Source organism: Rattus rattus, chromosome 5, assembly GCF_011064425.1.
Source record: "Rattus rattus isolate New Zealand chromosome 5, Rrattus_CSIRO_v1, whole genome shotgun sequence".
NCBI lineage: Eukaryota > Metazoa > Chordata > Mammalia > Rodentia > Muridae > Rattus > Rattus rattus.
In genome coordinates this window covers 104455092-104480634 of record NC_046158.1, presented here as the reverse complement: position 1 = coordinate 104480634, position 25543 = coordinate 104455092, and the positions used below count along the sequence as shown (strand labels likewise).

The 25543-nt window shown below is 41.9% G+C and overlaps 1 protein-coding gene across 2 annotated transcripts; it reads right to left on the bottom strand.

Moving 5' to 3' along the window:
- Positions 1-9854: 9854 nt before the first annotated feature.
- Dtwd1 (DTW domain containing 1) lies at positions 9855-23390 on the bottom strand. 2 transcript variants are annotated; one of them, XM_032904129.1, is made up of 5 exons: positions 23199-23390; positions 20274-20588; positions 17089-17232; positions 15487-15745; positions 9855-10406 (listed from the first exon to the last, which is right to left on the bottom strand). In XM_032904129.1, exons 2-5 carry the CDS (start codon positions 20535-20537, stop codon positions 10159-10161), a joined length of 915 nt encoding a protein of 304 aa, XP_032760020.1. In that variant the 5' UTR covers positions 20538-20588; positions 23199-23390; the 3' UTR covers positions 9855-10158. The 2 variants fall into 2 exon arrangements, with proteins under 2 accessions (XP_032760020.1, XP_032760021.1); XM_032904130.1 differs by having other exon boundaries at positions 23311-23327.
- Positions 23391-25543: the final 2153 nt, after the last annotated feature.

Here is a 25543-nt window from a genome sequence, read left to right as displayed (position 1 = left end):
ATAAATGAAGGTGCCTGGGCTTAAATCTGGAAAACATTTTTTTAACTTTATAAAATAATTTAACAAAAGTAACAAAGACTTCTGTTTTTTAAATCCAAACAACATGTTTTCAGGGAAATGTGTTTTGAAAACCAATAAAAAACAAAAACAAAAAACAAATAATAAAAAAAAAAAAAACACCAAAACCCTGCTCCATCTAAGGATATAAAATAGCAGGCCACTTGGTTCTGTAAGTTGATTTCCTGCCTGTCTCTCCTTCTTTTTTCCTCCCGTCGTCCATATTTTCTTCACTCTCTCTTCTATCTTCATTCCTTCATCCTTCACCCTTCCCTTCCTTCTTCCCTCCCTCCCTCTCTCCCTCCTTCCCTTTCTGTAGACAAAGCAGTCTAATGAATGAATTTAATGAATTGAAAACTAAACAATTCTCTAGAGTTAAACTATCATAAAATGTTTGTGAAATATTTGCTTTAGAAACCGAGGGACGGACCTGAGAAATGGTTCAGAGAGTAAAGTTGCCAATACGGGCTAACGAAACCTGGATCATATCCTCAGGCCTCCATGGTGGAAGAAGAGAACTCATTCCCGAAAGTTGTCCGCTGACCTCCACATACACACCCTTGCAAATGCTTAATCCCTACACTCGTAGGTACATATGATATAAATAAATAAACCACGATAAATAGAAACTAAGGAAGAAAAATATTACAACGGCAAATGTTTAATGGCACAATAAATGTGCACACCACTGGGTGGGAAACCCCTGAAAATAAATGAAATAAAAAGATTAGTTCTGCAGCATTTCTTCCAGATCGAACTCTGGATCTTACATTGTTTGTACCCATCCCTCTCCTGGTGTCCCCTGAGTGGAGATTGTAAGGGTCTGCTGAAGGAAGACCCCAGACTCAGTACGTAAAGACAAAGGACATTTGTTTACACTGCAGAAACATCTAGAATGCAAGGGTTAGCATTGTTTCCAAATGGCAACACCCACAGAGAGGTTAGAGTTCCTTTTAAACAAGACTGCTGGATTGCTTCTGAGATAACCGCAGACTTCTAAAACTTAGGGCACATTCCAGGGGGTTACAGAAACCATGAACCAGAGGTCACACAGAAGATAGACACCACAGGACCCCAGGCGCAAACGCAGGAGATAAAGATATTGACCAAGTTTGTCAGAACTTCAAGGTCAGCTTAGTTACAGTCTTAAACTTTCCGTGACCCTGCAAGCTAGTAACAAATGGTGAAAGCTAAGCCAGATAATTGCTCCTAGTGTATATGCATGTAGGCATTCTCGGTTATAACCTCTTATTCAGTTTATGACTAAATTTATGTGCAGACAAGCAGTGAGCTTTTACCTGTGAACACGCGCTCTGACAACAAAGGGCGGAGACAAGTCCCCTCCCCTTTTCAACTCAGAGAAGCACAATTCGCTCGGGGGTCACTAGCCTCCCACCCACTGTGTCACTTTGAGATGCTAACTGGAGGCTGCTGAAGTCAGCCTTAAACCACTCAGTCAGGCACATCAGCGCAGAACTGCAGAGGCAGAGTACCTCTCACCCAGGATAGACAGCAAATGGTCCATGGCCCGGTGATTGGGTGGAGATAAAAATGGGACATGAAAAATGGACTCTCAATATATTTCCCACTTAAGGCCAAGAAGTCCCCAGCCGTTTACTCATTCACCACTTTTCACCCCTTAGCTGTGAGTCTCGGGGTTAACCTCCATCTGTTGCAAAAAGAAATTTCTTTGATGACGGTTAATGTCAGTACTGGGTGTAGATGTAAATATTCAAACAGTTCTACGTCATATCCATTAAAAAAATGTTAAAGCCAGTAACATCTCCCCCAGGGCCTTTGACCTTCCCAGCCACAGTGTCTTGGCCAGGCATGGGATTGCTTTTCTGGAACAGATCTCCAAGTCCGTCAGAAGGTGCTTGATTATCCTCACAATTCACACCACCATTGTCCTGCAGCTCATGCGGTGCAGAGCTGGGTGGAAGATTCCTCACCCCCAGCAGCTCACCTGGCACCTCCTGGCACCAGGCAAACTGGGGAGCAGTGAGCAGAGTTCAGATCCGGTTTTATTTCTCAATGTTTTGAAGCTCAAGTGTGTAGTGTCTTCAACCATAAGGTTCTTACGACCTCATTCTGGTGGGCAACCAGGAGCACTGACAATTGTTTATCACGTTTTGGGGCCTCTTGGGTCTCCCTGACCAATGAGTTAAAGGTAGGTATCCCACCCCTGGCACTGGGATTTTCATTTAATAATGCTTCGTTTGGGGGAGGAGCATTCTGAGAGAAGGCACCTACGCAGGGTACCTCCCCCGTCAGAACCTTAAAACTATATGTGGGGCTCTAGGAGCCGGTGGCTGGAAGCTGTTGGTATTATTCCTTGCTGCTGGGCAGTGAGTCCTTTCTTGAAAACAAAGTACAGTTTTACTTACCACAATCCATGCCTCATAAATGTAGATTTATTTCTCCTTATGTTTGGAAAGAAGTTTCTAAAGAATTTAAAAGGCTTTTTTTTTTCTTGAGAGGGACCTAAAAGGGGGTTCCAGGGACCAGTTTCCATGCTGGATGCCACAGTCAGGATTATAAACACAGTAGAGGATGTAGAGGGCGACTCCAGTGTTACTGCTGCAGTCAGGCTCAGCGAGGCAGGCGGTCCCTCACTCCACCATCAATTGTTAGTTTCTTCAGTGGTCACCATGTAAATCACACCCACCCTCCCGCAAAGGCCTGAGTGTCAGACTCTCATCCTTCTCAGGATGGGGCTGTCATGCCAACGAATTATAATCCCTGCTTAAGGGCAACCTTCATTTCTTACTGTCCCCATTATGAACAAGACTCTACTTTCCTTGTGTTGAGGTTCAACCATCCCTGTTGTATTAGTCAGGGTTCTCTAGAGTAACAGAATTTATAGAGTGAATCTCTCTGTGTATATATAGAAAGGGAGTTTATTAGAATGACTTGTAGGTTGTGGTCCAATAATGGCTGGCTCTGAATGGAAAGTCCAATAAGTTTCTCAGTCTATGAGGCTGGATGTCTCAGCTGGTCTTCACTGTATGCTGGAATCCTGAGGAAGTCCTTTCTAATGCCAGTGAAGGGTTGAACTTGCTACTGAGGTAAGAGCAAACAGGCAAAGCTTCTTTTTTTTCCATGTCGTTATATAGGCTTTCCAGCAGAAGGTGTGGTCCACATTAGAGGTGGGTTTTACCAGCTCAAATAATCTGGATTAAAGGCGTTTCTTCCTGCTTCAAGATTCAGACTAAAGATGTGTCTTTTCCCAGCTCAAAAGATATGGATTACAGACTTCCTATCTCAAAGATCCAGATTAGTAGATGTTTCTACTTCAAATTAAGCAAAAGTCCCTCAGAGGTGTGGACCCCGTTTTCTGGGTTTGAGTTAGTTTCAGATGCAGTCAAGTAGACAAGCAAGAAATCATCACGTGGTGGTGTTGGTGGTGGTGGTGGTGGGGTGGGGTGGGTGGTGGTGGTGGTGGGGGGGGGGTGGTGGGGTGGTGGGGGTGGTGGGTGGTGGTGGTGGTGGTGGGATGTCTTCTTTTCTTGTCTGCTGCTCTCTGGACACATGGAACAATAAGTATCCGGGCAGCTGATGCAGCTTGCAGCTTTTGTTTTTCAGAGTTTTGCCTGCTGTCTAGCAAAAGTGAGTCTCCTTTGAGATCAAGACCTTGTACTGTGCACAGTTCAAAGATGGGGTCTTGTCCTGAGGTCACCACTCCCTTTATTCCCTTTAACATTTGGCCTCTGTTTATCCTGTTTCTCTCCTTGGACACAGGCACTGGCTCCATCCCACTTCCTGGTGCCCCTTTTCTCTCCAATCTGTACATTTGTAAGTTTACTTGCCCCCAGCTTGCTTTTTTTTCATCATAGGAGTAAACACAAATGACCACGAGACCCGGCTGTTTTGAAATTTCCTCTACCAATGAAATTATTTTTTAAAAAATCTATTTAGCCTCAGGCAGATAGATTTTATTTATTTATTTATTTATTATTTGGAACAAGGGTAAAAAAGCAGTCACATTCTTTGCTAAAATATCACAAGAACAGTCTCTAGGCCACATACTAAACCTCTTCTCTGAAACGTCTTGAGCCAGGCCCCCATCGTTTGACTCACCCTTAGCATCGCACTGTCTTCCATGTTCTCACGAGTATGGCCCATTAAGCTGTACTGAAAGCATTCCATTTCTTTCCTACCCCAAAGTCCCAAATCTACAGTCCAACAAATAAAAAAGCATGGTCAAGCCTATCACAGCAATACACCAGTCCCTGGTACCAACGTCTGTCTTAGTTAGGGTTTCTATCACTGCAAAGAGACACCATGACCACAGCAACTCTTAAAAAGGACATTTATTTGGGGCTGGCGTAGTTTCAGGGGTTTAGTCACGGCGAGAATCGTGGCAGCACGCAGTCAGACATGGAGCTGGAGAAGGAGCTGAAAGTTCTACATCTTGATCGACAAACAGCCGGAGTTGGACTTGAGCTTCACTGGACATAGCTTGAACGTATAATACCTCAAAGCCCGTCTCCATGGTGACTTCCTCTATCAAGGCTTCTGCCTCTTCTGCTGTGTTCCCTGACTACAGATGCAGGAGCTATGTTATAAATATATCTGCTGGGCCGGGCTTCCCACAACCTGTTATCCCTGCATTGACCTCAGCTGTGTTTTTAGATGAGGGGCCCTACCTGCTATAAAGAGAGGCTTCTTTGATGAGGGCGTGAGAGCTACACTTCATTGTAGGTATAAGGATAAGACTTAAAATGTAATCAGGAATTCTGCTTGACTAGCAAGATAGAGATAATAGTGTTTAGTAAGTCCATGATCTCACAAGCCCCAAGAAGCTGGCTAGGTTTCCAGGGAAGGTTTAACTTCCTTCCTGTTGAGTGATGCCTTACGTCCATGTAAGCATAAACGCTATTTATTGCATCTTTATGCATAGCTCTCCATGCTGGTAATGGCCACGGTTCATGCAGGACTGCTTAATTGCTTTCTTCTGTTGGTTGGATGCTGGAACCATGGAAGCTAGACTGCAGGAAAGAGGCTGTCAGGTCAGATCCAGCTCTAATCATCTCAGTCCTCTCTGACATGAATGTCAGCAGCAGCAATAAGGGTCCACCCTTAACTGCTGGGAGGCATCCAGGCTTACATCTATGATCTATAGTTTGGGGATCCACTTATACTACCTTGACTATTTGAAAGGTTTCCATACTTGGTGGAGAACATTATCAGCACAAGTGGCCTAACTTCTGCCTTTAGGACAGAGCAGGCCTCGTGCACAGTAGTAATTGGCAAACACAAACCTGGTTCCATGTTGTTTACTGTTGTTGGCTTTTAGGAGGAGGGGAACATATGATGAAAACATTATTATGTGCGCCTGTCTAGCCACGGGCAAGCTGCAGAACTCTCCAGGCTGCAGCTTCCTTCAGTTGTCACCTGTGTTAGGATGAGCTTTCTGGTGATGCAGCTGCTTTTGAATCATCCCTGATCTTGTAGGTAACCCCTCATCCATATTCCTGTTATAACCCCAATGAAAGTCACTTGCTCACCAAGACCACTTTGATCTACCATGACTTCTATGGTCTTGTTACTTTTCCATGGCACATGTAGTTCCAAGTCTATTCCTTAATTCACTACATTGGCAGATACCTCCCGGACACTGTGTGTGTTTCCCTTTCTGTGGCTACTCAGCAGCAGCATGGTTCACCTACCTTTCACTCAGGTCTCTGGTCAATGTTACCAGAGGCAACACAGGCATTGCTATTTAACTACTATCTCTCGTGTACCACCTTACTAGCCAGCGTGTCCTCTTCGGTTTGTTTTAGTACTTAGAATTTGGTATCCCCTACTGATCACCTACACAAAACTTAGCACATAGCAGACACCGCATAGTTTTTGTGGAATGAATAAATCTCAAAACCTCCTTCCACTGCCCCGATTCTCTTCCTCCTTTCTGGATTTATCTTTCATCTTTCTAAAATGTCCTCCAGATTTTCCTAAGCATCTTCATCTCAAGGATATGTAAAAGTAAAACTTTGAGACCGTGTATGTCCAACCCAATCAGGCACATGACTGAACAGGAAGTCCAGGTAAAACACTGTACACTTCCGTTCTGAAGACATCACTGTAGTGTTTTGGATTGTGCTGAGGACCTCGATGCTGTTGACTTTGCGTCACCTGTGGCCTGCTGCTTGTTTTTGGGTAAATTGACTATGTTCTCAATCCTTGACTAAAATTCTTTGCCTTAACTGCTACTGCTGTGTTTCTCCTCTTCCTCTTCCTCCCCCTTTCCTTTCTTCCTTTTAAGGATTTGTGTAGTGTTTTAGGAATTTAAAAATTGTCCCTTACAATCCCCATTCTCTATAACACCATTATTCTAATGAAGCTCATAGATTAATCCCCCATCTTTTTGTCCTTTTGAGAGATCTCTTAAGTAGGAAAACAACAACAACAACAATAACCAACCAGCCAACCTTACACCGGATTTAGAAATGACCTTTCGAATTGAGTGTGCTGTCTCACACGTATAACCTCAGCACTGATGGGGCTGATGTAGAAAGACTGCTGACAGTTCAAGACTAAATAGTGAGTAGTGATTTCCAGGATACCTTGGGCTAGAGTGAGATCTGTCTCACAAACAGACAAACAAACAAACAGACCAGTTACAGCAAAGAAAGCCAAAACCGTCTTGTTAACTAGCTAGTTAGTGAATTAACTCGTGACAGAATTACTGAATAAAGATACCTACTGATTGACATTAATTAGTCAACTGAGGGTCTAAACATAGCGTCCCAGTCAATTTCTCCATGACACAATATTCCACCATAAATATGTAGCAACTAGTACTTACCGTAACCGACATGTAAAATGAAATTGTTTTCTAGAGTCGCAAAGGATATGAAAATGTTATGGTTAAAAACAATGTGGAGGACTGGTGAGACACCTCAACAGGTAAAGATGCTTGGAGCTCAAACCAATGATCCCCAGAATCCACATAAAAGTAGAACAGACTCCAAAAGGTGTCCTCTGACCCCCAAGTACTCATGCTGAGGCACATGCCCTCCCCCTACAAATCATACACATACACACAATAATCATACAATTTTTAATTAAAAATAATTTGAGGGCTTTGGGTTCTCTCAACAATCTCAGGAAACTCAAATAACCTGGATATAGAAACTGATTCACAGAGTAATTTGATTTTCCTACCACCGGATGTTGCTTAATTTTTTTGTGAATTTATACTGCTGTGTAGGTAGTCCCCAACCTTTCCAACAAAGTGTCTAGCTAATCATGTCAACGCTCTGACATCTTTCCTTTTCCTTTTCCTTGTCTACTTCATTCAGTAGTCTATACGACTCCATGGTCTCAATTACAATTTCAAAAGAAGCTAACATTAAATATTTAGAAATGAGAATTTTCTACTCTGATATTTTACCTTCCAACTCTATTGAATTACTTCAGCAGTTCCTTAATTTCTAGGATCCTTTTTGAAATTACATACTATCAAACTGTATTTTTGAACAAATGCATTCTTTCTGAAGATAGTCAACTGAATTTTTCCTTTGTTTGATACTTGCCTTTTCCTCTATATCCATGCTTTTCCTCCCATTTTCATGTGGAGGACTGCATCCACTGTCTGGGGATAAATGATTCTTATAGGTGGGCAGTGATTGTTTTTAGCTATGGTCTTCAATTAAAGTTCATCAAATGATTAGCAATACTTTTCATTGGAACCAATTAACAATTAGCATCTGGAAACCAAACACTCATACATTATCCCTCCATAATGTGGAAGACATTAGTTTCCCTAATGTATCTACTGTACTTGTGACATTTGGGGCGATCCAGAGGAAGCCAGTTGCTAGTCACTCCATCAGATAAGGCACTGTAAGGACAGAGGTTCACAGAGATGGGTTGGCATACAGATGGAACTCAGTGGAAGGACAGGAAGGATTTGGGATCGGAAAAAAATCTTCACTAAATAAAATGTAATTATTAAAGATAGACCTGGGACAAAGACCAACATGGCATCAAAGAAACAGCCAAGCTAAGTCCCTTTAATTCTTCGTTAAGGCTTCCAAATGGGTCGAGAAGGACCTGTCACTAAGCCAAGATATGTGGGAAGAGTGATTAAGAGGCTTACAGAACTGAAGATTCACAGGTCTACAGTCAGTCATGGGTTCCTTGCTGCAGCCAACCCGACTTACTCCCCCAGTAACTCCGCCTCTTGTTTAAAGATTATGCTAACACTTTAAATGATGTCTGCTTTCCTGACCAAATCCCACCTAAAGTAGTTGGCTTCCCTGGAAGAGTCTGAGGATAGATTAAATTTGCAACTTTATTAGAATACTCCTGGGTGGAAAAGCTGGAGGAAGAGAAACTAGCAAGGATGGGAAAAAAAATGCAAACTGACAAATTACTGGAGACCATCTGCTGGTGTGGCAGTGGAGGCCATGAAGAGACGGTGTCAGTCTCGTGGCAAGCACGCTAACCTAACCAAGCGGTCATGTCAGGATGAGCAGGCTTAGTGCCTGGGAACAGTTCTAGGCCATTATTCTAGTTTCACTAACACTGTAGATTACTTCCCAAAGCCCTTTAAGCAGCTGCAGGGAATCTTGCAAGTCTGCTGTGCGGAATCCCTCAAGTACAGAAGGGAGCTAGGCCAGAGCCTAAGAAAGAATGGGCCTAGAACCCTTCCTGGATGCTTGAGCTGCATCTGATGCAGTGCCCACAGAGGGGCTGTGCACTGGCACAGTAATGCTGTTAAATAGTTAAGTGCCAGTGTCATAGTGCACTCCTTGCTTGCATGTTAGGAGTCAGGGAGGTGGCTGTCTTGTCAGCTGACTTACACAGAAGTCCTGGGGCAGATGGTAAAGGCGTCTTGTCTGCAGCAGTGGGCAAGCACAGCCATGCATGCTCATATGTCAACAGCAACCAGAGTCTGAATGGGAATGCTGATGATGCAGAGTCAAAGTAACGGAAGGGCTCCCGGGCCGTGACACAGGGAGTCTATCACCCTGAAGAAAAAGAAGACAAGTACAGCCAATTTCTTATTATTCTTACAGGCATGCTACGCATTCAGGGAGGACTAGAGACACTCTGGCTGCCGGGCTGGGCACTTCATCTGAAGTGTGTGGGCCTCCTTTCTTAAGGCTGCCATGAGAGGGGCAAATGAGTGATCAGACTGTTCCCTCCCTTTTCCCTCAACCTTGTAACCGTTTTGATGGTTTGAAGAGCTGGGTAAATGACAACAGATTCGGCTCAGGGCAGTCTGACTTTAGCATAGTCCTGACCCTGCCCCAACCCAGACTTTGCTCTACATAAATCAACCTGAGCTTACCTTTACTTCTAGGCACGTTTTAAACATGATTTATTTGAACCCTGTATCACTCATGCTTGAAAAATAAATTCCATCTTCTACAGAATCCCTCATACATCAAAACACACCTGGTCCTGTTGGGCCATGTGACTTGCCAAAATGGGTCATGTGCCCATCCCTCTGGCAGGACCACATGATGCTTCAGTTCTCTGCTAGAGTAGAGGCTGGGCAGCAGGAGGGAGTGTGGACTTCCAGAGACAGCACAGCACACTCACCTCTGCCAATTCTGTCACCAACCTGAAGCAAATTACATTTCTTTTTTTCCCCTTTTTTCTTTTTTTCTCCAACAAATTCTAACCTCCTTTAAGTCCAAAGGTAAGGGCAAGTATAAGTGAAAAGATATGACACTCTTTTTTTTTTTTTTTTGGTTCTTTTTTTCGGAGCTGGGGACTGAACCCAGGGCCTTGCGCTTCCTAGGCAAGTGCTCTACCACTGAGCTAAATCCCCAACCCCTATATGACACTCTTTAATCACATATAATTACATCACATAAACGTAGCACAGCATATTAAATGCCTCATATAATGAGATATGCCCAAAATGAGCAAATAGCTTCTGATCTGTCTTTTCATCAGGATCATCTCTTAAAAATGCCCAAATTCAAATTTCCCATTAAAAAAATACAATAAAATGAACAAGGCTGGACTCTCCCCGGGGTCCTCTCCTGGGCATCACGCATGGTTATTACCCCAGGGGAAACAAGGCTTGGCTGCACGCTAGTGAGCACTGCAGAGCTCAGGTCAAGAGGGTTTGCAGAACTAATGGATGGGTTTCTGTTTGGCCTTCTCTCCAGAGCGTCTGGCCTCCTTTATCAAGCGGTACATAAAGGAGTAGAAGAACAAAAGGTTGTCATATTGTCCTCTGTACTCCTCCTTCTGCACGGCTCTATGGTAGTCCACCAGGAAGTAATAAATGGCTTCAATTGTGGAAAGGAAAGTATCTGGCTTCCCTTTTTGATGGCGCCAAAAGCAAGTTTTTCTTGTTTTCAGTTCAACTTGTAATAACTCTGCCAAACAAACAAAGAAGGGAAAATATAAATACTTCTTAATCACATTATTATTGAGAACCATAACTGTTACAATGATATGTGTTGAAAATGATGATCTAATTGCTTCAAGAATTTTTTAAGTGCCACAAGTTCCTTCTATTCAACTCTAACAAGGGCATCGTTTTAATGCACATACATATAGAAAGGACACATGCATGGCACAGAATGGGAGCCCGTGTATACCTAACCTCCCCGAGTCTCATACCTTATATGACACATTTAAACCTAACAGTGTTGGGGAGCCTTCTACCTCACTGTTCTCGCCTGCTATTTTCTGGCAGCTTCTTTTCATGTTTTGATTTGTGGACAGAACTTGATTATTGACTCGCAAAAAGGATTTAATTTATTAGATAAAATGATTTTATTCCTCAACTAGTTGTCATTTTGATTCACTTTTTTTTTTCTTTAGATTTTGTTACAGGCTCTCACCAGAGAGGAGGAGGGAGACAAGTGCAGAGGGAGGAAGGTGAAATGACTGTGAGGATGTCTGAACAAGACATAAAGAATCACACTATAATACATATAAGTAGGTATATAAATATACATACATACTTGATATCAAAGTTTCTTGTCTGGGTTGATAATGTTCCCTCCGAGAGCCAAAGATCTAACAGAACCCCCAACACCAGGCATGAGAAGCCCCTTTTTGAGTTGTTGTTGTTGGTAAATGTTGTCTAAGAGACTCAAAAATATAGATGTTGTTAGTATCCTTGGTTGCTCCCCAGAGGTGGAAGGTTATACCCTACTGCTGAAGACACCATGCACCTGCAGACATAGGGCCCTGAGCAGGCCTAAAAGCTTCTTCCCTGAAGACTAGCTTTCATGAAGACTAGAAGACACCATGAGAGCTTCCAAAAGAGGGAAGCAACCAACAGTCCTACCCAACTGCGATGCTAGAAACTACAGCAACCACCAGTATGGCACAATAATCCCAAGGGGACGGTAGTGGCAGCCATCCTGGGGATAACTAACAGCTATCTAACCAGACTTAACTAAGCCCACTACAGTGGGAAATCATGCCTCATACTTGAAACGTAGCTATCTTTCCAGGCTGGTGAAGTCATGGATCTTGGAGGAGAATCTATTTACTAACCCAGCATATTCCTTAACTATTTTCAACATGCCCCCAAAATAAATTCCACAAGAAAGTAAGAACAGACAGAATATACCACACTATGATAAAAGCTATATATGACAAACTATAACCAATGTTCTAAACAAAGGAAAACAGACTATTTTCTCTAAAATCTTAGACAAGGGTAAGGAATCAGGAATCTCCTGATTCCTATTCCATATGATTCTGGAAGTTTTAGCTAGTAAGATTGGAGAAAGGCAGGGAGGATGAAAATTGGAAAGAAGAAATTAACCTATTGCTTCTTATAGACAATGTGATTCTACCTTAAAACACCACATGGACTTCACTAGAAAACTTTTAGGTCTGATAAACACACTCAGCAAAGGATACAAAATCCAGTAGCTTTAATGTACACCAATGATGGACTTGCAGGGAAGGAAAACAGGGAAAAATATTCCACTATAATTGTCTCAAAAACCAAACCAAACCAAACCAAAGTAACCCAGATAACTAGAAATAAATTAATCAATGATGTAAGAGATCTCTACAAGGTGAGGAGTTGGGGGAAACCCTTTTATTCATTGCTGGTGGGAAGATAAACTGTGTAGCTACTGTGGAAATCACTGTGGAGGTTTCTCAGAATACTAACAATAGAGCTAACACACAGCCTCACTATGGCACCCCGGAAATAAACCCAGCAGGCATCTTCTACATTCATCACTGCTGTTTATACAATAGGGAGGAAATGAAGTCAGCCTATACAATTATCAACAGATCAGTGGGTACTGAAAATACATGGAATTTCTATTTGGCTGTAAGGAAATAATAAAATTTTGAAAACTGCAGAAAAATACATGAAATTGGTAAACACTATGTGAAGTGAGGTCAGCTGACTCAGAAAGAGTCCCTCAGTTACTCCTGAGGAGGCAGAGGAGGCAGGGACTGAATTAGGATCCGCAGGGACATGCTTTCCATGGTTATGAACTAGCACAGAAGCGAACTGCATGTTTTCTATGGGAATTGGGAAGGAGTAACAAACCATGCATACAAATCTCATTTTAGGCCAACCCAAACAAACTGACTTTGGATAGTAGCAGAATAATTCTATTTATAGGTTTTTCAAGGACCTTTACTTGTGTTCTTTCACTTGAACCTCATAATTACCATATAAGGTAGTAAGTAATAAGAAAAATCCCAGACAATCTTCAAACTGAGGAGTGACTTGCTGCAGTAAGGGGACTGAGGGGCTGTGGCGGATTGTGACTTCTCAGTCATCCAAAGCAGAGGCCAAGACGGATCATCCAGTAAACTGCAGCACTGAACTCTCCAAAGTGTTAGAGCCCACAGGTGCAGACTAACTAATTAGCTAATGAGCTAAGTCAGGGAAAGGTACCGGGAGGTTCCTTTAGCTTGGAAATGGTGACAGATTGTAGTGCGTCTTTATTTGAGGGGCCTTTGGCAACCATGCAGTACCAACTGAGTAGTTCTCTTGCCTTCTGGTCACAAAGCTATTCAATACGTGGAAAAATCTTAAAGCTTTTAGAAAGAAAGCACGGAGAATGCTTGAAGTATGGAGGAAGGTACAAAGAAACAAGAGAAACAGTATGAGCCCCTGGACCACAGACTACTACTGTGTTAATTGGGGGGCAGGTAAAGTAACTGAAACCGTTACTGGGAGCTCCGCATGTCACTCCAGCGGAAAGGCATCGAGGGCTAGGAGATGGCCCAGTGAACAGCAGCCCACTTGCTGCACAACAGCCTGAGAACCTGAGTAGATCCACAGTCCAGGCAGAGGCAGAGGCACAGCTACAATCCCTACGCCTGTGATGAGATGGAGGTAGTGGCTGGAGGACACTCAGGAGCTGTGAGTCGGCCAGTCTGGTGCGGTGAGCAAGAGGCTCTGTCTGACGCATGGTGGGAGGCAAGGAATGACATTCAACATTATTCTCTGAGCACTACATACAGTCAGTGCTAGGCATGTGCCTACATACACATAAACACATGTACATACACATATGCACAGGCATCCCATACACATAAACACATGTACATAAACACATGTACATACACTTATGCATAGGCACTACATACACATAAACACATGTATATATACATATGCACACGCACCACATACACATAAACACATGTATATACACATATGCGCTGGTATCACATACACATAAACACATGTACATACACATATGCACAGGCATCATATACACATATAAACACATAGGCATGTGGAAGTTTTTCTTATAAAAGACATAGAAATGGAGGTCAAACAAACGAAACTCCTGTAATACTGAAGTGAGTTGAGACTACCACTGTGAACTCCCGGTACGCACTCCTATGTGTTTCCTTGGCTCTGTCCCTGAAGACACGGCATGTAGTAGTCACCTGACGTGACTTAGTTTCTACTATCCGATCCTAGTGAAATGAACTGCGGGTTTTAAGAACATGGTGAACCAGTTTACGGCAGGAAGGGAGTTAAGTGGGCTTGAGACATGCTGCTGCATCTACCGAGGCAGTAACTCCCTAGGCTGGTGTTAAGGGTCAGCTCACACATGAAGCAGTAACATGACTAAACTGTCACCTTATTTGGCTTCTCAATTTAAAGACCGACTGAGGCAATGATCCGTAAATACTAAGCTCTGCTGAGAACGCCTATAGCCTGGAAGCTTTATGCCTGTACACTAAAGGAATATAGACTTTCACGGTGCAAAGATCCGGCAATCGGGCAATCCCACCAATTGAGCAGTTCTTGTTAAATTAAGTAATTATATAAGGAGACAGCTTGTTTTATATGTCTCCTGCCAGAACGCAGCAGTAAGTATAAAACTTGAATTCAACATGCATGACATGCTCAACCAAACAACTCATGAACTGACAGGGAAAGCCCCAACTATCATTAATGACAACAAACAACAGATCAAACTGGACCAGCTACAGACAAGCCTGAATTTCCTCTTAAAGTATCCTAACTATGAGGCCGGGGAAATGGCACAGTAGTTAACAGCACTTCCTGCTCATGTGCAGGACCCAAATTTGGTTTCCAGCACCCACGTTAGAAAGCTCTTATCTGCCTGTAACTCTAACTCCAAGGGATCCAATGCCCTCTTCTGGCCTCCATGTGCTCCTACATGCACATGTGCACACAAACACACATACATACTTGTACATTTTAAATAATGTAAAAAGTATATGAACCAAAGTATCTAGACTGAGTTTATCATGACAAGACATTCAGTCAACCAATGTGGCCGCTTTACCAAAATCTAAATTTTTTAAAAAGGAAACTGCTCTAGATTAAGACACTAAGCTTATACAAGCATCAAAAACTCTGAGTTTAAATGCTGTGTCAGAGGGAAAAGTGCTACACAAGCCATTACTGTATTTATTGAAGAGATGTGAAAGCAGGTTGTAAGTTAGATTTTGTACAAGTTCTGCTAATTCTCATAGGAGAACCAATGGCATTTTATTTATTACGTAGGAGCGTTCTTATTTTCAACAGATCTATAGTATTTAGATAGCTGTTTTGCAAAGCCTACTGCTTACTTTAAAAGGATTTCTCCAGCAATGTCCACAGATGCATAAACACACAAGCACACACACACACACACACACACACAAGCACACACGCATACAAACACAGACACACACACATACAGAGACAGACAGACACACACACACATGAGCATGCACACACACACACACAAGCACACACGCATACAAACACAGACAGACAGATACACACACGCATACAAACAGAGACAGACACACACACACGAGCATGCACACACACATACACACACACACACACACACACACAAATACAGAAAGGGAGAAGAGAAATGGAGCACATGCAAGCACTGAACAGAGATTTTCTTTTGAGGGAGCCACAGATGTAAAGTTGTTCTCAATAAGAGCTGGCAGGGGAAGAAAGTGCCGGAACACAATCCTCACCCCGAAGCCGCTCATCAGAGGCGATCTGGTTTGTCTGATTCCAGGTGCTGTCAATGAAGACAACTCTTTTCAGCTCTGGGCCTTTGCCCATGCTCTCATTCAAATCCCAGCCTTCCTGTGCCTCAGTCCTCACAAGCTTACGAGGTGGCATATCCAGGTCGTCAGCTTTGTCTCCACTTTTACTTTCGATCCTTTTTTGTAGATGGAAAGAGACATCTTTTATTGAGATAGACTGAGGCCCAGGAAAAACAAGTACAACCTAAAACAAAGGAACTCAGGTTAGCTACATGTTACTGTGATCTTCAGCAAACTCTGCCTTAAACCCTAAGGAAGAGAGATGCTGAGTGTGAAAAGAAATAAGCATTAGGTTGACCCTAGTATTTGCTTTACCATATATATAAAGCTTTGAGCTCATTCCTAATAGCATATAATCATATTATACTACCTGGAGAAGTTGCTTCAAAACAAGTTTCTCACTAATTGACAAAGCCAAGTTAACAGTACCCCAAATTTAAAAACAAACTAACAACAACAACAACAACAACAACAACAACAAAGACTCATTTCTGTGAAGTGGTGCTGTACTCCTGTAATTAATTCTAGCACTAGAGATGTAGGGACATGAGATCGGGGCCAGCCTGGGCTTCCTAAGAAGTTACAGGCCATCCAGATAGACAAAAAACAAAATACACGATACTTTTTAAAAACAGCCACTGAAAACTGTTCAGTGAATAAAAACCATTTCCACTTGTATAAAGGAAAATAAAATGACGACAATAGGATAAAGTAGTCCGCTGTGGGGGCGGGGAGGGCTATGAGACATGCTTGATGGCCTCACACCTATAGAGCTGAGACCAGTGCAGACCACACAGGGAAACTGTCTAAAATTAGAATGCAACAGTGTGTTCTACTTAATTAAATAAATGGTATTGAACTGGACAGAGAAGGATACACAAACATTTAACTAGATCAAACTCAGATATTACTTGTAAATATAACTTTCTAAATAAATTTAAATTATATAGAGATATAAAGTTATACATCGCAACGTATATATGTAAGTATATATTTATTTTGAAATATTAAATAAGAAAAAATATATATCTCAAAAAAAGTAAAAAGGGTTTACATGCTTGTTTTAGAAGCACCTAAAGACTATTTTTTTTAAATCTATTACAAAGTTACTTTTTTTGATAGGAAGGCTACTAACATCCTACCAAAATGACTATTTTAACTAGAATATGAATTAGGTATCTAGGTATGCCCAAGGAAGACAGATAAGCAGCTATAAGAAATATCTCAATATTTATATACTAAAACTCTTAATTTGGTGAGAATTCCTAAAAACTACTCTGAGACAGTCTTTTTCTTCTTCCAATGACAGTTAACTCAGTTTCCCAGTCTGTATCACATTAGAGCATGCACAAGCAATACCAACAGGAGAATTCTGAGGGGGAAAAGGAGATGCAGGATACTGGCAGAGAGTAAAGACCTATTTAAAGGTAAATGTCTCTAAACACACACACACTATATTGCTAAGAGGACACTAAATCATGTTGGAGTTAAGAGTTCCCATGAGGGTGTAAGTGCCAAGGCACCCACCTCGTGGTCCTGCCCTTCATACTCCGGAATGCAGGGATACGTGTAAATGTTCACAGAGTCTGGCGCCAAGAGCTTTGCGTGCACAGCCGTGCTTTTGCCGTCTGTTTCATTCGGATGCTTAATGATATCAATCTTCAGTGGAAGCTAAAAAAAAAAACAAAAAGGCAAATGAACAGAGTATGAAATTGTGATATTTTGTCAGTATGCCCTCTGAGGCAAATATACCAAGCTCACACTGAGTTCCTATGAGCACACTCACAGCTAAACACCAGTCGCTCATCAATGTGGACCATGTACCTAGCAATGACTTCACCCACACGTGTAACCGCTCTCACAGCAATGAGCCAGGGTTCCTTTACCTAATACCTACATGTATTCAGTTCCTCACATCTCAGCATCCATGCCAAGGACATTTTAAAAAAATAATTCCTATCAAATCAGGTTTACTTTATGCTGTTTTCAGAAGAAATGAAAGCTTAAATGATACTTCAGACTTAAAATTCAAATTTAAATCCTGTTCCCCAAACATTTTTTCAAGTCAAAGTTACCTGAAATTTTGTGATCCTTGGCAATACATTTTCACAGCACAAATTAGGCTGCCAATAGAAAAACAGCAACAGAATAAGCCTTAAAGGGCTTTACTACAAATAGCACCACTCAAGTTATATTTGATACAAGTTGTATCTCAAAAATACTTGCCCAAGTATTTCCTTACATATTATGTATTACTTCTGTTCAGAGTTAAGTTACCTTAGATTTCTTGGGCTAAAATGTTTTTTACTATTTAAGTTTCTTCATTTGGTAAGTATATCAACCATCTCCAAGACCCCCACTTCATACAAGGAAAGTAAGATCTCTATGACCAGATCCTAGAGGGCAGCCATTTTACTCTGGAACGTAGAACTGTTTTTGTTGTTTTGACCCACACATGTGCTTAGTCTGCATTCTAATGGGGTTTAGTATATAGTATCCGTGTGAACGAGAGTTACTATATAGTTACGTGTGAACTAGGGTCTAGTATATAGTATATGTGTGAACTGGCTGCCCCAATCAAGATAACGTTCAGCACTGTCCAAAGGTCTACAGTATCCCATCCACTTCCTTCCCACAGGCCAGCTGTCCCTTCAAGTTACTTGCTCTGGAGCCTTTTATAAATGGAGAAATAAAATATCTTTCCACCTGGTGACTTTGAAATGCCTAAAGATAATGCTTGTCATTTGTTCTGCAGTTCACCACGTTCCTGCTACGGTGAGAGTACTTGGACAGGCAGCCTCAAGGTACAGAGGCCATGACTGGGCTTCTGAAGTGGGGCAGCATTAGCAGAGAGAGAGCACCACACAAGGCAGCATGGTGGGTGGGGTCTTGAGAGGAGAGAGTTTGCCCTGTGGAGAATGACTGAGGGTCTGAGGGGAGAGACTGACCCTTCAGGTGCCCCAGGGCTATTTTCTAAAGGAACACTTGCTGCGCACACAAAGTAAACCAAATTTCCTTCCTTTTTCTTTCTGGACAGTGAGGTGAGGACAAGATGTAATAAAGCATATACCTCGGAGGAATGCAGGCACAAAGGCACCTTCAACAGCCCCCGATTAGGACTGCAAGCACTACTTTCCCTTTTCATTTCCACTTTCCCAGTCATCACTTAGGTTACAGGGCCAATCACACGAAACCAACATGACAATTTCTAGTTGTAGGAGAGTCACCATTTAAGTAGGCAGTTCGGGGATTATTTTACACAGGTCTGCTCCTGAATGAGCACTGCCCTAGACTTTCCTCACAGCACTGCCTCAGCGGTCATTCTCTTCCCCTCCCCCAGGGCCTCTGAATACCAGTCAGCTTTATCTTAGTCCCAGGAAGCAGGAAGGGGGAATGACAAAGATCAGGACAGATGTCTACTCCTAAAGTAACTATCTAACAAGTTGATGAGTAGAGTTAGAGTAAAGGCTATCATCAACTTCTCATCAACTTTACATCAAGAACACAGAATTGATTTTAAAAAAAGAATAAAAAACAAACAAGACCAAAGGACACAGAACCAAATGTTATTAATGCATTTTTCAAATCATGTAGACTAATTTAAAGTGTAATAAAAAGGAAGTTTTATGGACTAAAATCTCTAATTATAAGGCAATTACACAAAGTCCATGACCTCAGGACCCAGAACATCACAGTTTTCAATGAGTAAGTCTGAGGCTTCTGGCAGTGATACCAGGGCACAGCAAACAATGGGAACTTACATTTGTGCACTTTTCATAAACATCTGACAGGAAAACCACATTAGATACTGACAGGGGAGAGTAAACACTACAGTACTGACCAGACCAGAGGGGAGTTTGGAAGAGATATTCTACCTTGAAATATAGACCAGATGACCATTTGTCCTCCAATGGCCATGTTTCTGACAAGAGACTCAGCTATATTAAAGCACCACCAGCAGGAAGGTACAAGTGCTTGCCCCAAAGCAAAGTCTTTCAAACAGGGCTGCTGAGGCTGAGAGTTTCTTTTCCCTTCTGAGGTTTTCTTTTTTATCTTTATTCAAGTCTTAGAGTTTTCAAATTCTGCATCAAATAAAGGTATGTCTGATTTATTCTTGTCTTAGTTACTTTTTATTGCTGTAGCAAAACACCATGATTTAGGCAACTTATAGAAAAAGTTGGAGAAATGGCTCAGTAGTTTTAAGAGCACTGACTACTCTTCCAGAGATCCTAAGTTCAATTCCCAGCAACCACATAGTGGCTCACAACATCTGTAATGGAATCCAATGCCCTCTTCTGGTGTGTCTGAAAACAGCTACAGTGAACTCATACATGAAATAAATCTTTAAAGGATGGATGGAAGGAAGGAAGGAAGGCAGGGAAGGAAGGGAAAGAAAAAGTTTACTGGGGATAACGGTTTCAGAGCATTAGACTCCATGACTATCATAGCAAGGAGCATGACAGCAGGCAGGCAGGCATGGTGCTGGAGCAGTGTATCTATGTATACACACACACACATATACATGTACACACATATACACACATATACATACACACATATACACACACACAGATATACAAATACACACATATACACAAACATATACATATACACATATACATATACATACACACATATACATATGTACACACAACATACACATATGGTCTCTTTTTGAAATGCATTTTTCTACTTTCAAACGAGCCTCTTACCTGCACAAACGGGATCTGCTCAGTGGGCACATTTTCCACCGGGACACAGCATGTGTAGCAGTAGAACATCCTTGAGCCACCACATTGAATACACCGCGACCTCCCACTTTGCTGAGCCTTATGAAGCACTTCCTGAGACGCTAAGCATAAGTGTTGAAGGGGGTCCTCTGATACAGTGGAAGCAGTTTGTGACTGTTTCGTTTCTACACAGTTTGCATTGTTTTCTTCACTTTCTTGAGGAACTACAGATGGACTGAGAGCCATTTTTTTCTTTGAACCAAAGTATACTGTTTCTAAAGCGTTATCATAGGTACACTAAAAATTAAAGTGAGAAGGAATGAAATATCAACATTGTACTGTTATTACAAATAAAATTGACCAATATAAGTTACACTGTTGGGCTTAGTATTTTTCAATAGATATTACTAAGTTCAAAACCCACTAAGTTGATATGCTTGAAAATACAAAATTAAAAACCAACTCAAAAGAGCAATTTCAGTTACTCTTGCAAACTATTCTTTCATAAAAAATGGAAAGTCTATATTAAAGATGATTTCAAATATAAAATGTAGACACTGACAGTACCCACTTTGTCCCAAATATAGCAATTTTGATTTAAAAATATTAAGAATACAAGACTTGCTGTTATTATTATACAGAAATACATTCAACTATGTAAATTGAATTGACATCCTATGACACCAACTCTCATGGGGAATCTAAATAAATAAAAGGCTGCAGTGGTACGAGGAAAATCATTGGGTATTATGAATGCATGCGCACACACACACACACACACACACACACACACACACACACACACACACACCCCTTTTCTCTTTTTCCCCTGATTTCTGACTTAAAACTCCTTTTTCAGGAGAGGTAGTAGAAAGTTCAACTTTAAATTGTTCCAATATCATAGAAGATGAACAAATACCCATTTCAAAATGGATTTTGCCTTATACCTTGGAAGGGGGGAAGCCAAAGGACCTGACAGGCCCTGACGATTCCCTTTCATTCTGTTAGCAAGTAAGCCTATAAAACACTCTAATAAACACCCGAATCAGGGCTTCCAGGAGTTTCTGGACAGTTGACTATGCGGGGGCTCACACAAAGAGGAACTCATGCACACACTGTAAGAAAGCACACCTGGGCTGCACTGGGAGGAAGCCCCTGTGCTTGGGTCTCTTCCCTACTTCTACCTGCCTGTATATTTACATCTTTTAAAATATCCTTTATGATAACCTTCAAATGCGAGCATAGTGTTCCCTGAGATCTGTGAGCCACACAAGCAAATCAAGTGCATCTGCAGAGGGGATGAAGGAATCCCGGCTTGTAGCTAGCTGGAAAGGGATTCCGAAGGCTCAGTTTGACTTGGAGTAAGCTGGGACAATCTTGGTGACTGAATTGTGAGCCTGCGGATTCTGACGCTGTCTCCAGTAGTGCCAGCACTGAATTTTATTAGAGGACATCAGCTGGTGTCCACTATACAATTACTCGCTCACTTCCTGCTAGGGGTAAAATGTCACATGTATTCTTTGTGATTATGGATTATATGTGATTCTAATACATATGCTAATGCTGAAACAGCTAATAACAATTACATCTGTAAAATATCCCACGGAGTGAAATATTTGCTCTTAGACTTCTAAATGTTTCAAAAGTATATACCCTTCAGATCCGTTCACAAAGATAAAATAGTGTAAGAACTTTCCCACTGAATACTTTCTGTACAGGTTATATATGTGCATGTGTGTATGACAACAAGCAATGAGGAAAGAGGCCATGGGGGCATGTGAGTACACCTATACTTAACATCGAATACATGCCAGCAGATGCAGCTGGAGTGGGGGCGGGGGGTCTGTTGGAAAGAATTAGAAAACAAAGACGATTCCTAGGGAACTAACAAATAACTAGTGTCTTGGCAGTCTACTCAGCAACTTAGACTAAAAGAGTAATTTATAACATCTCCTTCCACTCAATTTCTCAAAAAAAAAAATAATGATATTCATGTGGTTGCATCCTGTCTCCTTTGCACATAACATCTATTTTTAGGCTCGAAGTCCGATTCTAACTCGGCTCCTTATTAAGTCAAACAGACAAAGACAATCTTTTACACTTCTGACTACTTATCTCTGGTCCACCTATTTGATATGAACAAACGTGCGGAGAGGGACTTTTCAATGAGGTTTTCCTCTGGCAAAAGTGCAATTATTTCCGATTTACCTATTCCTGATATTTTTTTTTTTATACTTTTAGATGGATTCAAATACTTGCCAACTAAATTAAAACCGTTCTGTAAAAGGCATCCAGGATTTCTCTGTCTACTCTTCTTTGGGGCTCTACACAGCCCGGCACAAGGCTATCTTTTCCACCACACTAAGCCGATTTGCTTTCCAAGGGAACATTCCTTAAATCTCGCCTATCTTGAATTGTGGACTAATTCAGGACCAGATAAGACTCTTTTCAATAGTTGTTTGTGAAGTACTAAGAATTGGCCATATAATTTGATGAGGTATAATATCCCATTTTTAAAAAACATTCAAGATACCGTTTTTTAACACAAAACTAGAATCCCTTCCCACAGAAACATTATATGACAGGCAGAGTGTCTTGTAAAATTTTGCATTTGGAGTTCAATCATAAACAGCCCTGAAATGCTGCAATATTTCTTAGGCATCCCCATCCTTACCCAACCTAGCAACGCAAAGTGTTACTATACTTGTCTCACATGCCCAAGAAATAGACACACAAGAAAAGCTTCTGCTTATCAGCTGATGTTAACAGCACACATCTGTCTTCCTTCTTCTGCAACCACCCTGAAACCACTCCAGTGCCTGAATTACACATCCGCGCTCACAGGCTGTGCCTGGAGTGAGCAAAGCCAACTTGGGGAGCCTAATAAGGCTTATTTAGGCCCCAGACCTTTCGAGTCTTTCCCCACAGGAACGCCACACGCAGCGTTCGACCGCAGTAAGACCTTCGCTGGGCCTGTCCGGTGTCTGGCCCCAGCTACCGGACCTGAGGGAAGGCCAACCTGCACCACGACGAACTCTCGGTCCGTACGGCCTCCGCTCCACGCGCCCTGCCCGGAGTGCTTTCCGCAGGACACCAGAGGGCGGGGCCTGGCGGTTGCCAGGGCCAAGGTGAAGCTGACCGCGGCGCATGCTCAGAGGGTGAATCCCCTGGGCGAGCCGGAGGAACACGTTCGGAAGTCCCGCCTTCCTTTCCTCTGTGAACTGTCCCAAAGGAACCGTCGGCTCTCTGCTGTGATGCCCGTTTTCCGCTCCCCCCGGGACTGGGTACGAGTTCTGGAACAGCATTTTCAAAAGTAGTTTCCTTGAGTTAATGAGGAGCTAGTAACTCCGCTTTATCTCACCAAATATTTAAGAGAGCTCGGACTTGTAGCTTAGGTGGTTGGTAGTTTTCTTAGGAAAACCGTTTACTCATTATTTGCTTTGCGTAAAACTCGCAGAGTTGGCACCTACAGTATTTTTCTGCTTTGAAGGCTAATGTATGTGGATAAATGATTAAATTATTTTTCTATGCCCCACCTCAAAGAAACCTAAATAATAGTTGTTAAATTAGAAACAAAACTGTCATATATCAAGCAATTTATTTAATGAGCGGAGAATTATGAAATTAGCCAATGGGAGAAAAAGAACAGCCTTGTGTGGAATCACAAATGACAAGCCAGGACACTGATGTTTACCACGCCAGAATTTATGTAAAAGTTTTACTAGAACAATAGATAACAGTCACCATGAATTCTCAGGATCACACCCTTAAGTGGGAGTAGGGCTCATTTCCAGCTGTTAAAAGGAGTTGCCTGGCCATGAGTGGCAGCCATACATGAATAGAGCTTAAAGGGGACTGGAGGGAGCCTTATAACAGCCCTTCCCCTCCTTTAGACTACTCTTTGGGGATGAAATATCAGAGGCTATTAGCATCAGCAGAAAGAGGACACGCACATGCAACGCCCCCCAACCTCCCAGGGAGGGAGGGAGGGAGTTCATGAAGCCACATCTTGAAGAGTAGTTAGAGTATAGGGAAGGCTTTTCAACTGGAAAGGGTATTGCATAGGATATGTTGTTTTACATCTTAACCTATTTATAAACAGCAATAAAAACTTAAGTCAACTATACTGCAGAGCTACAGTGATACCTCACATCTGTAATGGGGAACCAGGAGAATCAAGAGATTGAGGCCACTCTAGTATTCATAGTAAGTTTAAGGGCAGTCTGGGCTGGGGAAGACACTATATGAGACAAACCCCCATACTTTTTAAATAATGAAATTATACAGGGCAGAAAGCCATTATACTTAGTACATTATTCTTAGTAAAGTACTACATAATAGAACTTTCAGTTGCATGTGCATACAGATATACTTATGTGCAGATATACATGTATATGGCAAGCATCCCTATGTCTGTGTAATTACCCCAAAGTACAGTAGTTTGACACAACCATATGGTCTAGCGCATGGCTTTTTCTCTTGTAACTCAGTTGGAAAGACTGAGCATACTGTCAGGATGCCTATTGATAAATTCACTATGCGGCCTCAACTTCCTCACAGTGAGGCAATGGGATAGCAGACTTAATAGCTTAGGCTGGGAGTCTGTCTTAGAGTTTCTGTTGCTGCAATAATACCCTGACTAAAAGCCACTTAGGAGGAAAACAATTTATTTGGCTTACATTCCAGGTCATAGTCCATGGATGGAAACAAAAGGAGGAACTCAAAGCAGGAACTAAGACAGAAGCCATGGAGGGGCACTGCTTCCTACCTTGCTCCCCGTTGCTTACTCAACCTGCTTTCTTATACAGCCAAGAACCACCTATCTAGGGGTGGCAGTGCCACCTGTGCCCACCCACATTAATCAGCAGTCAATAAAGTGCCTTCAGACAATCCGATAGAGGCATTTTCTCAGTTAATGTTCCTTCTCCCAGATAACTCTGATTGTGTCAAGCTGACAAAACCAAACCAACCAAAACCTAAACAAAAAGCAACAACAACAACAAAAACCCCAAACAAAGAAAAGAAAACAAGCCCAACCAGGACAGACTTCAAACGGAATGCTGCAAAGAAGGCTGAAATTGCATGCCCTTTTTGACCCATCAAAAATAACAGTGTTACCTCTCTCCTATTCTTTTGCTTGCAAATAAGATTTTAGGCCCATTCAGATATTAGGAAAAGGAACGTAGTTCACACTTCCAAAAGGTTTATCAAAGAGCATGCAGCCTGTAAGATAAACTATCATAGTGAACTTT